Below are 11,674 nucleotides of genomic sequence, written 5' to 3'. Positions count from 1 at the left end.
AGTGAGTGGGGATAACCAGACCGCAAGCCCCGCCCTCCTGTCCATGCCAACTTATAGCAACTTGATAGGACGCTACCGGTAGAACTGCGCCCGTGGGGTTTTCCAAGACTTTAGGTCTTGGCAGGTGCAGAGAGCCCCCTCTTTCTCCCCTGGATAAACGGCTGGTGGTTTCAAACGCCAGACCTTGCAGTGAGTAACCCCGTCCATAACCCATGACACCACCAGAACTCCTCGCTAGCGGGGGCCACAGTGGCCCCCAAACAGTCACTCGCCCCACATGTGAGGGGAGAGGCAGGAGCCGGGCCACCGTCCTGTCCACACGGCCCTGCTGCTGTGTCAGGACGGCTCCCACAAGAGGGAGGTGGCTTTTCAGCTCACAGAAGTCGAGGTGAGAGGTCCGGGCCAGCACAGCGCCCAGGCCCTTCCTTTCTCCTTGTTCAGCCATCTACTCCATGGTCCCAGGTGACTGCTCCAGCCCCTGCTGGCCAGCACCACCCTGGCCCGCCAGCAAAGCCAAGGCTGGAGGGGAAGGGAGGGCACAGTTCTTGGGGGTCAGGATGTGAGTGAACCCCTGAGTCCCAGGAGGCTGCAGGGGGAGAGACTCAGTGCTTCTGGACACACAGCTCACGACCCCACAAACACCCTGCGGTCACCGCTGCTTCTGGAGCGCAGGCCAGGCCTTGGGGACTGGAAGTGACCCACGTGGCCTTTGCACGGAGACCTCCAGGGGCAGTTGAATTCTCACCTGCCTGGCAGGAGACCCAGGGCACCCCCGCCCCTGCCGCAGCCCCCAGCCACTGTCCGTGGAAACCTGCAAGACTGGGCCCAGGCAGCCCGTGTCCCAGTAGCAGCTCCTGGGCTCTTCTTGGCTCGCGGTTCCATCTGCAACCAGTTGGGGGGCAACAGGGGCCACTGTGCACATGGCACTGTGCTCAGGGGCCTGACTCGGGAGCCGTAGCAGCAGTATCAGGGCAGGACCACCGATGGATACGGCCTTCATCCCAGGAGGCCGTGTGTGTCTGTGCCTGTGTGGAGACACCCCCCACCCCCACCCCCGTGCCCTTTTCCTCATCAGGCCCCTCCCCTCTGTCCACCTCAGACATCATCCACAAGTTCATCCGGGACAAGTACTCCAAGCGGTTCCCCGAACTGGAGTCCCTGGTGCCCAACGCCCTGGACTACATCCGCACGGTGAAGGTGAGGGGGGAGGGCGGGGGGCCGCGAGCCACCTGGGGGCCGCCCTTACCCACGTGCTGAGGACCCCTGAGGACCCCACTTGACTGGGGCCCACGGCAGCCCGGGTGGGTCGAAAGACAGCTGCGCCGCTCCCACAGCAGGTCAGGGCTCCGAACTGAGTGAGGGGGTTGTGCCCCGGCCCCAAGGCGGATCCCACTGTGGGCGCAGCTGCATCCGTCCATGACTGCCAGACCGCTGGGGATCACAGCCCGGCCAAGTGGACTCACCCTTTGTGGAGAGACAGTTCAGTCCAAGACAGGACCGCCCGGGTTTGGAATGGTAGACACCTCAAGCTGCCTTAAGTGCTGCCGCGTGAGCGGCTCCAGACAACAGAAGGGGTCCCCTAGGAGCCCCCGAGCCCGAATGTCCACCTCGGGCTCAGCCGGGTCGATTCTTCGGTCATGCTTGGCTGCTGCTGGTCCTTGGCTCTGGGGTTGCTTCCTGGCCTGTCCTACAGGACTCGGACCGCCAGGGGACGGCTGGTGGTTGTGTTGTGTGAACTTGCCCTCCTCTTTGGGTCACGGTTTACAGAGCCCGCTCACTCCCCGATCCACCGCTCCTACACGGTTTGTTTTTCGACAAGCCTGCACGCCCCACAGGGTGACAGCCCTCTCCTTCCTCCCCGGGCTCCCCTGTCCACGGGTCCACCCTGCCTGTCATAGGAGCCCTGGGGGCATAGTGCTCACATGTGGGGCTACAAGAAGTGCCGCAAGGCCAGCAGTTCGAAACCACCAGCCGCTCCGAGGGAGAAAGAGGGGACTGTCTACTCCCGTAAAGAGCGACAGGCCTGGAAGTCCACAGGGGCAGTTGTGCCCCGTCCTGTAGGGCCGCACTGGGTGGGCATCGATGCAATGGCCGTGAGCTTCCGTGCCTGCCAGTCTTGGCGTCTGGGGCAGATGCTGCTGCCAGTGGTTTGGTGTGGCTGGTGGCTCCTCATGGGTGTGAGTGTTCGCTGAGTGGACTGGTGGGAGAGCCTGGGGAGGAGTCAGGTGGGAGGGCGGAAGGTGTCCCTGTGTGCCCCCCCAGCCCACCTCCTGCCTTCTCGCCTTCCACCGGCTAGGAGCTGGGCAACAGCCTGGACAAGTGCAAGAACAACGAGAACCTGCAGCAGATCCTGACCAACGCCACCATCATGGTCGTCAGCGTCACCGCCTCCACCACCCAGGGGTGCGTGCACAGCAGGGAGCAGCTCCCAGGCCGGCTGCTCACCCCCTATCCGGCGAAGAGGACCTCAGGGTCCTAGTGGCAGGGAGGGGGCAGGCCCTAGGTGACCCACATGCCTGTCCCGGGCACAGGGCCAGTCACAGCCGTGTGTAGGTGGAGTTCACACACTCACACGGCCAGCTGCCCACTCACATGCAGGTGCGTGCACACACGTGGGCAGCATGGACTCCGAAAGCTCACGAGAACACGGGTTAGCTCAGCCCGCCCTCCCTCCAAGGCCTTTCTGCAGCCCTGCAGACACACACGTGCGCCCGTGTATGCACAGCGAGCAGAGGGATGTCCGAGGCCCATCAGGTGGGGCGCCAGGGAGGGCGTTCCGGTTCCCCCTCCCATGCCGCCCGCCTCCCCCCGTCCCCCAGGCAGCAGCTGTCGGAGGAGGAGCTGGAGCGGCTGGAGGAGGCATGCGACATGGCCCTGGAGCTGAACGCCTCCAAGCACCGCATCTACGAGTACGTGGAGTCCCGCATGTCCTTCATCGCCCCCAACCTCTCCATCATCATCGGGGCCTCCACCGCAGCCAAGATCATGGGTGAGGCAGGCACGCCCCATGGGGTGGGCGGGTGGGCTGACCTGCCGTGCGTGCATGCGTAGTGAAGTCCCCAGGTGGGGCAAACACTCAAGTGCTTGGCTGGTAACTGCAAGGTCGGTGGTTCAACCCCACCAGCTTCTCCCTGGGAGGAAGAGGAGGTGGTCTGTTCCCTTCAAGTATCTGAGACCCTCAGAAGCCATTCTCCCCCACCCCTGTGGGGCCCCAGGAATGCATAAAGGAGACTGGAAGAAGTGACTGTTGGCAAAGAATATCGAACCCCAAATGTGAGAGGCAGAGAGGTCTGAGCTGTGCCCCTCGGGGCCCCTGGCCTTCTTCTCCCTGTCCTGCTGCAGGCGTGGCTGGGGGCCTGACCAACCTCTCCAAGATGCCCGCCTGCAACATCATGCTGCTTGGAGCTCAGCGCAGGACGCTCTCGGGCTTCTCGTCCACTTCGGTGCTGCCCCACACGGGCTACATCTACCACAGTGACATCGTGCAGTCCCTGCCCCCGGTGAGGCCCCAGCCGCGCTGCCCGAAGCAGCCCGCTCTGCCCGGGCCGTGTCTTAGTTGCACGCCCTTACTGTTAGGTGTTGCCAAATTGGTTCTGACTCGGCAGAACAGCACAGTGTCAGTCCCGCTAGACCCCGAGTCAGTCCGTCTCATTGGAGGGGGGGGGCTGGCCTCTTGTTCGTTGCTCTCCTACTTCCTCCAAGAAGCAAGTCCTACTCCAGGGACCAGTTCTTCCTGAGAATACCTTCCCACAACCTGGGACCAGTAAGCCTGGTCTGTCGTTTCTTCAGTTTGAATTTTTTCCACGTCCTGCCCCTCCCCAGAGCCCCCTGGGATCTCTTTCAGAGCTTTGGGCACTGGTCATGGGGCACCATCTGGTTCCCCCAGCCTCTGAGTGCAAACGGAAATCCTTTATTATGCATTGCTGCAAAGTACAGCACCCTCCTGCCCTTATTGTCAGGATGGTGTGCACTGAAGGAGCCCTGCACCCAGCAGACCCTGATGTTTGTGGCATTGTCCCTCCCTGAGGGTCTCCCTCCCTGAGTGTGCCCCCTCACCTGGCTGTCCCAAGCTAGATCAGGCACAGGGTGGCTACAAGCAAGGGTCCTGGTCCTGGGGGCAGACTGGCTGCTGGGGAAGGAATCTGGCCCTGTAGCTGACCAGGGGGCCATTGCCTGAGCAAATGCTATCCCTAACTCTCCTGGAACGAGGAAGAGGGACCCCCAAGGCTGTAGCCACCTGGGGACAGATTTGGCTCTGAAAGCTGGAAGTAGCAGTAGTGTAGTTACAACTGGCAGGACGTCCTGGATGTCCTGCCCCCTGCCTGTCCATCTGTCCAGCTGGCCGGCTCACATAGGCCCCGCCTCCCTCTCGCGTTCCTTTCCCCCAGGACCTCCGTCGGAAGGCAGCGCGGCTCGTGGCGGCCAAGTGCACACTAGCAGCGCGAGTGGACAGCTTCCACGAGAGCCCGGAGGGCAAGGTACGCTTGCGTGCTGGGGAGAGGGAGGAGAGGGGCGGGGCGTCTGCAGGCCGGCCTGAAGGCTGCCAACCGGGAGGAGGTCGAGGGTTCCCGCCCTCCAGCATCTCAGACCGCATGGATGAAGGACATAGGTGAACAGAAGTTCATAGTTGCGGGAGGTGGGGGGTGGGGCAGGGTGGCTCGCACCTACCCAGTTCACAGGGAAAACAAGGTTTCAAAGATTTCGATGGGAGGGAAAATGAAGGAGCCCGTTGCGCGCTCGCAGGTGGGCTATGAGCTGAAGGACGAAATCGAGCGCAAGTTCGACAAGTGGCAGGAGCCGCCGCCCGTGAAGCAGGTGAAGCCGCTGCCTGCGCCCCTGGATGGACAGCGCAAGAAGCGAGGTGGCCGCAGGTGCAGCCGGGGGCCTGGGGGGCGGGGCCTGGAGGGGCAGGCAGGCCTTGCAGCTCCTCCCCTGACCCCGAGCTCCGCCCCTTCCTCCCGGTGGTCCACAGGTACCGAAAGATGAAGGAGCGGCTGGGTCTCACGGAGATCCGCAAGCAGGCCAACCGCATGAGCTTCGGAGAGGTGGGCGCCCCCGCCCCGCCAGTACCCTTCGTGTGGGACGCTTAGCTAACGCCACTCATCTCCTGGCCCGCCCCTCCCTGCCTCCCAAGCCCGTCTCTCCCTCTGAGCTGTCCCGGTCACTGTGTGAGACGCACCGAGCCCAGCTAGGAGCCTGATGGTGGCATGGGTTCCGAATTGGGCTGCTAACTGCAAGGTCGGCGGTTTGAAACCCCCAACCGCTCCTGGGGAGAAAGATGAGGCTGTCTGCTCTTCGAAAGGGAGCCTCAGAAACCCACAGGAGCAGTTCTACCCTGTCCTGTGGGTCGCTGTGAGTCGGCAGTGAGCTTTGAGGCAAGTCCGCAGCCCACAGGCGCAGCTGGAAGCTTGTCACCCCGCAGCCTTGAGCCCGGCCCAGGTCCCAGTCATGGCGCCCGCATCCGCAGGGCACGGGCTGCGGGGAGTTCAGGGTTTTGGTGTTCCGGCCTTCGGATTGAGGCAGACCCACCCATGTGCTCACTGACCCTCTTCAGGCCGCCACGTATCATCTGCCTCCCTGGACAGGACCCCCACCACGGTTCACTTGCTGCCTGCCTCCTTTCTGGGGACGGGCTGGTTGTAACTTTATTGTCACTGGGGTGGGAGTTGACAGCACGTGGGTTTTCTGTTCAGCTGTGGCGCCTGGGACTGCGGGGATAAGGGAGAACAGGACTGAGCCCGGCTCATGTAACGGGGTCAGTGTAAACAGGGCCACCCTCGACGGTCACAGAGGGGTCTGCGCCCCAAGCCCGGGGAGGGGCAGCGCCGTAGCCTGACTGCAGGCCCTGCCGCCCCCTGCAGATCGAGGAGGACGCCTACCAGGAGGACCTGGGCTTCAGCCTGGGGCACCTGGGCAAGTCGGGCAGCGGGCGAGTGCGGCAGACGCAGGTGAACGAGGCCACCAAAGCCAGGATCTCCAAGACGCTGCAGGTAACGCAGGGCCGGCCGCACTGCACGCCAGCCAGCACCCCATCCTCCCTGCCCTCCTCAGAATGGGCGGGGCGGAGCCCCCTCGCCCCGCCTGCCTCCCAGGATGGGCAGACCCCATAGGGCAGGCTGGCTAAGGTCCCAGCCCCATCCCCTTCTCCCTGCCACAGCGAACCCTACAGAAGCAGAGCGTGGTGTATGGCGGCAAGTCCACCATCCGGGACCGCTCCTCCGGCACGGCCTCCAGCGTGGCCTTCACGCCACTCCAGGTATGTGCCCGCCCCTGCCCGGGTCAGGCCACGCTCCGTGGGTATGGGCTGCAGCTCTTGTCAGTTAGGTTCCCGGAAGCCCTCCCCCTCCTGCCCTCCTAGACCATCCACCCCGAGCCTTCTGCTTCTGCACTGGGGAAACAGAAGCCCCTGCATGCTGCAGACAGTTAAGCATTCCACTGCCAACCTTCAGGTTGCCGGTTCAAATCCTCCAGCAGCTCCTCGGGGGAGCAATGAGGCTGTGTGCTTCAGCAGAGATTCCCACCCCAGCAAACCCACAGGGGCGGTTCCACTCTGCCCGTGGGGACACTGTGAGCAGGGTGAGCCCACAGCAACGCAGGGTTCTTTCCTTTGGAAAGGCCCGCCTCCAGGCCTGGGTCTGAGCTGCAGGGTGCCCGTGAGAGCCCCCTGGGGCTGCAGTGAGGCCGGCGCCCTGCCGTGTCTACCTGTTGCCCGCCAACTGGAGCCTGGCTGTTCTCAGATGGGGGTAGGGGTGGGTGGGGGAGAATCACCTAAGCCTCCAGCCTACTGACTTAGAATGCCCCACGGTCAGCCAACGGGTAGGGAGGGCAGGGCAGCCCACAGCAACAAGTGAACTACTGTCACACCCCCACAACCCGATAGCCACTTGCTTACACGGGTCTATCAGGCTTTGCTGGGTGGGGCCAAGGGATCACTGCCAAGGCCCCGCCTCCTGTCACTCACCCTTCCTGACCCCCCTTCCTACACACACCCCCCACCCCAGGGCCTGGAGATCGTAAACCCGCAGGCGGCGGAGAAGAAGGTGGCCGAGGCTAACCAGAAGTACTTCTCCAGCATGGCCGAGTTCCTCAAGGTGAAGAGCGAGAAGAGCGGCATCATGTCCACCTGAGGCCCCGCCCCCCGGGGGTCAGGAGAACCCCCCTCCCGGCGTGCCCCGCCCACCGGACTGCAGGGAGCCTTGCGCAGAAGTGCGGCCCCGCCTCCTCGAGTCCAGGTCCCTGCCCGATGTGGGCACAGCTGGTGTTCGTCTTTGCCTTGTATTTGCCCAGCTGGGAAAGGAGATGCATTTGGAAAAAACTTTCATTAAAAGCCTCACCCAGAACCGGTCCTCAGCGAGCGATCGCTTGCCCAGCGCCCAGGGCAGCAGGTGGAGGTATGGGAGCCCCCAGGCTTTGCGGACACCATTTGGGCCTGTGTCTCAGTTTGGGGGCTGGGGGGTGGAGGGCGGTGGGGAGAGGGGCAGCTGTATCCGAAGTTCCACAAGGGGGCGCTGAGCCAACAGGTTTATTCTCGAACAACGTGGAGGCTGCAGTTCAAAAGGCACCAGCTCAGGGGGAAGGCTCTCTCCTTGTCTGCTCTGGGAGAAGGTCCTCGTTTCAACATCTGCGAGCCGAAAATTCCTTGAGAAAAAAAATCTCCATATGCCTTGGCCTCTATTTCCCCCTGGGTCTAGGTCTAGGAGGTTCCCAGCACAGGGACACTGGGGCCCAAAGGGGCACTCTGTCCCCATCTTGTCTCTTGGTGGTACTGAGGTCCCCGTTCCCTCCACCTCCGCTCACTTCTCATTTAAGCACTTGCAAGATAGAAGGGGATGCTTGCCACACCCCCAGGGAAGCACCCCTGATAACCGCTAAGGGATGGGGACCCGAGTAAAGGCTGTTGCATCCCACTCTTACCACTGACTGATCACAGTTGGAGAGACTTAGCCCTTGTATGGCCTTACGGAACTGCTGAGCCACTGGGAATCACGGCCTCCCCAACATGACACAAGGAAGCTTCCAAGAGTTCGAGGGAAAATGGACAGTTGATGGCATCTCCCCCCCACACACACACACAAGAACTGTTTCATGCCCCTTGGTGGGGCACAGCATCCCAGTCAGGTGACATTGGGGCCACCCATGGCCGACACCGGGTCAGGAGCCTGGGCAGAGGGCAGCCAACTGGTGAGCCTGGCTGGTGTGGCTCCCGGGGACAGGTGGCCTCACTCTTCCAAACAATGTGACTTCGCACCCATGCCTCAGGTACTTGTGAGGGCAGCGAGCTTGTGCCCAGGAAGCTCTTGGCTCCTCGTGCACCATTGGGGTCCAGTAACCCAAACCAGAGCCCTCTTCCGGCTTGGTAACAGGAGCAACAGAAAGGATAAAAAAATAAAAAAAAAGAAGCCCTCAGTGAGATGGATTGGCACGGTGCCTGCAACAAGGGGCTCACAGACAGGAGGGCTGCGATCAGACCATGTTCAATCCTGTCGTCTGTGGGGCCACTATGAGTCAAAACTGACTCTGGGCACCTCGTGGGGTTCCAGCCCCCACAATCGAATGGGTCCAAGGGGCGGTTGTGTAATTTAAGGGGTAAAATTAAAGAGACATCAGACAAGATAAAGCATATAAGTGCTCACCTCTAGGACCACCATGACTTCAGGAGCCAAGTCCACATAGAATATATTTCCAATCAAGGCTTATATAGTCTGGGGGGGGAGGCGTGCAAGCCCCCGTAATTATAAGTAACCATATACGTAATAAAGTGGGTTGTACCCTACCCCTAAAGATCCCTGAGTACATTGGAGGAGTAACCTAACACCAGTGCTGGGGCAGGTAAGGGAGAGTGGCTGTCTTCAGAGGCTAGAGAGCAATAACTTGCATCTGCTCCTACAGTTAAAGCTGCAGGCTGCATAGCAATCAGCCACATGCTTGTTAGAGGTAACCTTAAGGTAGCACTACTATGGGAGGATATAGTGGGGAACAGCATTAATTATGAGAATGTGATTAGGACTCATCTCCAACTCACAGGGTGAAGGCCTCCCTCCACCCCAGACACCCAGCCTGCCAGGCTCCTTCAAATATAAGACTAAAAGATTCATCCGTATACACTTCCCGTTCTCGGCTGCCCACAACCTACCAACATACCTGTGGCCCTCTGATGTCAAAGCTGCCTTCCCAGCTCATGGAAGTTCACTGCTCAGCGATCTTGGGGATCTAGAGGATACACTCTCTGTTCTTGACTCTTTTACTAGTAATGAGCTCTCCCCACTCCTGCTTCCGAGGTAGCTCATTTTTTTCTTTACCCAGCGTGATGTCAATCAATGAATCCCATTAACAGACACCAACAACTGAATCCTATCAGGATCTTCCCCACCTTCTCTTATGGCCATCAGGGTGAGGTCCTTTGTGTGTGTGTGTGTGTGTGTGTGTGTGTGTGTGTGTGTGTGTGTGTGTGTGTGTGTGTGTGGTGTTAGTTAGAGACTACAGCTAGAAGAGCCTTGGTAAATAAATTGCTGGCTCTACAGCTTCCCTACTTGACCAAGCATAATGTCTTTTTCCAAAGTACAAGAGCCCAAGTATTCCCATCTTTGCTTCTAAGGAGCACACTGGCTAAACTTCTTCCAAGACAGACTTGTTTGGTATATTGAGTATTCCTCACCAAGACCATAATTCAAATACATAAATTCTCCAGTCTTATTAAATGTCCCGACTTTCACATGCATAGAAGCAACTCAAAATACTGTGACTTGGGTCAGGTACGCCTTAGTCCTCAAAATGCTATCTTTGCCCTTTAACTTGAATAAGTTCTTTTGTGGTAGATGATTCCCGTGCAATATATCATTTGAATTCTTGGCCATGCAAATAAGATGCCTGTAAACCTAATGAGGAGGGGAGATGTGTTCAATTAGGATAACTCTTATACCCTTGCTCTCTTCTGTAATGTAGTGGAAATTCTCGCCCCGGTGCAGGTAATTACCATCCCATTTTGGCAGGAGTTCTCTGTTCTGCCCCAGGAGATGCAAAGTATGTGGAGTCTCCAGCTTACTAGAGGGTGTGAACCAAGCCACCATCCTTTGTTAACATGGGGCTATGGTCTGCTGCAAGGTGAAAACCACCATCCAAGCTCTTCCTGTGTAATCCAGAGCTGTCTCAGGAGCAGGAAGAGGGCTCGAGCTCAGGGAAAAAATGGAAAGCTCTCAAAATAGAATTATGAATAATTCTCTTTAAAACTTTCCGAGTTAAGTGAAAGTTTACACATCACTGTTCAACATTCAACAACTCATGCCCATTCTGAGTGGAGGCCTCTATTGCAATCAAGTCCCTCTACCATTGCTTATCCCACTTCCTCCCCGTTTTCCTGTTTCCATTGGAGTTTTTTTTTTTTTTAAGCCACTGTCCTCAAGCTGATTCTGACTACAGGCCAGAGTAGAACGGCCCCCTTTGGGTTTCGCTCCTGTAAAGATCTATGGGGACCCACTGCCTCATCTTTCTTGTTGCGTTTAAAACAGACCCGGCAGCAGCCCAAAGTTTAGCCCACTGCATCACCAGGGCTCTTTAAATCACTGTGGTGATTCAGGTACCACTGAATCGGTTTAGATTCCTAAGTGACCCCCTCGTACAAGAAGGCAGCACTGCCCCCAATGATTCGCAATCATTGCTATATTGGAATCCACTGTTGCGGGCTGCCCCCTGTCAAGCCATGAACTTGAAGGTCTTCCTCTTTGTCCTGGACCCTTCCCCCACTGTTTTAGCTAGGATCTCTTTCTTCTGATAACATGTCCAAAGAACGTGAGCCGAAGTGCGGCCATCCTCCCCTTCTAAGGACATTCTGCCTATATTTCCACCAAGATCCTTCGCTGCTGGTGTCCTTCCACGGTACCGTCCACGTTCTTCACCCACACCTCAATTCCAGTGCCTAAACGGTTAGACGTGACAAAAGACAAATCCTAATGGACAGGATTCGAATGAGCACACAGCAAGAAGTCTTTGGGGAGGTTTTCCCGGGCGGCGAGATGAGAAGGTGAGAAGGCGATAACGAGATCGGTACAGCGGAATCTAATCTGTGCCTCTTCCGTCTCAGGACTCAGAACGTTGGTGGAAACGGTGGGCCCGGCGGTGGCGTCGCCAGTCGGGGGCGGGGCTAAGACTGCACGCCTCGCGCTTCCCAAGCATCATTGCCCTGTGATTGCCAGTGTCTGGGGCGCTGCCTCCTGCTTCCCTTCATTTAGCAAATACTGAGTCTCAAAGGCATGCCAAAGACAGGTACCTGGAGAAGGACCATGGAGCTGGGTGACAGGGGCAAGCCTACTCGGCTGAGGCAGAAAAGAAACGGAAAGATGCATACCTGCCCAAACCTGCCTACTACACCTTCTTTCACACGCTTTAGGAGCAGGTACCGCCCACTCGGTACGGTATTGGTTAAACGGGATGAGTGATAACAGTGCGGCCCAATTAATGGAAAGGGGAGGGTGTTCCTAGCAGTCTCCTCCCCCCTTGGCCCAACGGTGGTTTTGATTGGCAGATGACCTCAGCCCGGCCCCCGCTTTGAAGGCACCTGTCTGTCTCCCATTAGGTACGCGGCCTTTAACGCCCACTCGCCATGCCTTCCTCTGATTTCCCCGCCCACCTCCAACAGCAGCCAATGACTTGAGGGAAGAATATTTTCTCGTAACCAATT

At 58.7% G+C, this 11,674-nt stretch overlaps 1 protein-coding gene across 1 annotated transcript in view; it reads left to right on the top strand.

Annotated features, from left to right (window-relative positions):
- Positions 1–7,340, top strand: part of PRPF31 (pre-mRNA processing factor 31) — an 8,638-nt gene extending 1,298 nt beyond the window's left edge. The window contains exons 3-12 of the mRNA XM_045292399.1: positions 1,100–1,197; positions 2,297–2,403; positions 2,820–2,989; positions 3,343–3,500; positions 4,389–4,478; positions 4,744–4,871; positions 4,973–5,045; positions 5,862–5,990; positions 6,158–6,256; positions 7,002–7,340. Coding sequence (XP_045148334.1) covers positions 1,100–1,197; positions 2,297–2,403; positions 2,820–2,989; positions 3,343–3,500; positions 4,389–4,478; positions 4,744–4,871; positions 4,973–5,045; positions 5,862–5,990; positions 6,158–6,256; positions 7,002–7,127 — 1,178 coding nt within the window. The 3' untranslated portion in view covers positions 7,128–7,340. The remainder of the gene's footprint in view (positions 1–1,099; positions 1,198–2,296; positions 2,404–2,819; positions 2,990–3,342; positions 3,501–4,388; positions 4,479–4,743; positions 4,872–4,972; positions 5,046–5,861; positions 5,991–6,157; positions 6,257–7,001) is intronic.
- The last annotated feature ends 4,334 nt before the right edge of the window (positions 7,341–11,674 follow it).

The sequence above is a fragment of the Echinops telfairi genome, unplaced genomic scaffold, assembly GCF_000313985.2.
Source record: "Echinops telfairi isolate 266 unplaced genomic scaffold, ASM31398v2 ScPeMD7_655;HRSCAF=1070, whole genome shotgun sequence".
In the NCBI taxonomy this organism is placed as follows: Eukaryota; Metazoa; Chordata; class Mammalia; order Afrosoricida; family Tenrecidae; genus Echinops; species Echinops telfairi.
The sequence above is the reverse complement of the archived record's forward strand: the minus strand, read 5'-3'. Positions and strand labels throughout refer to the sequence as shown.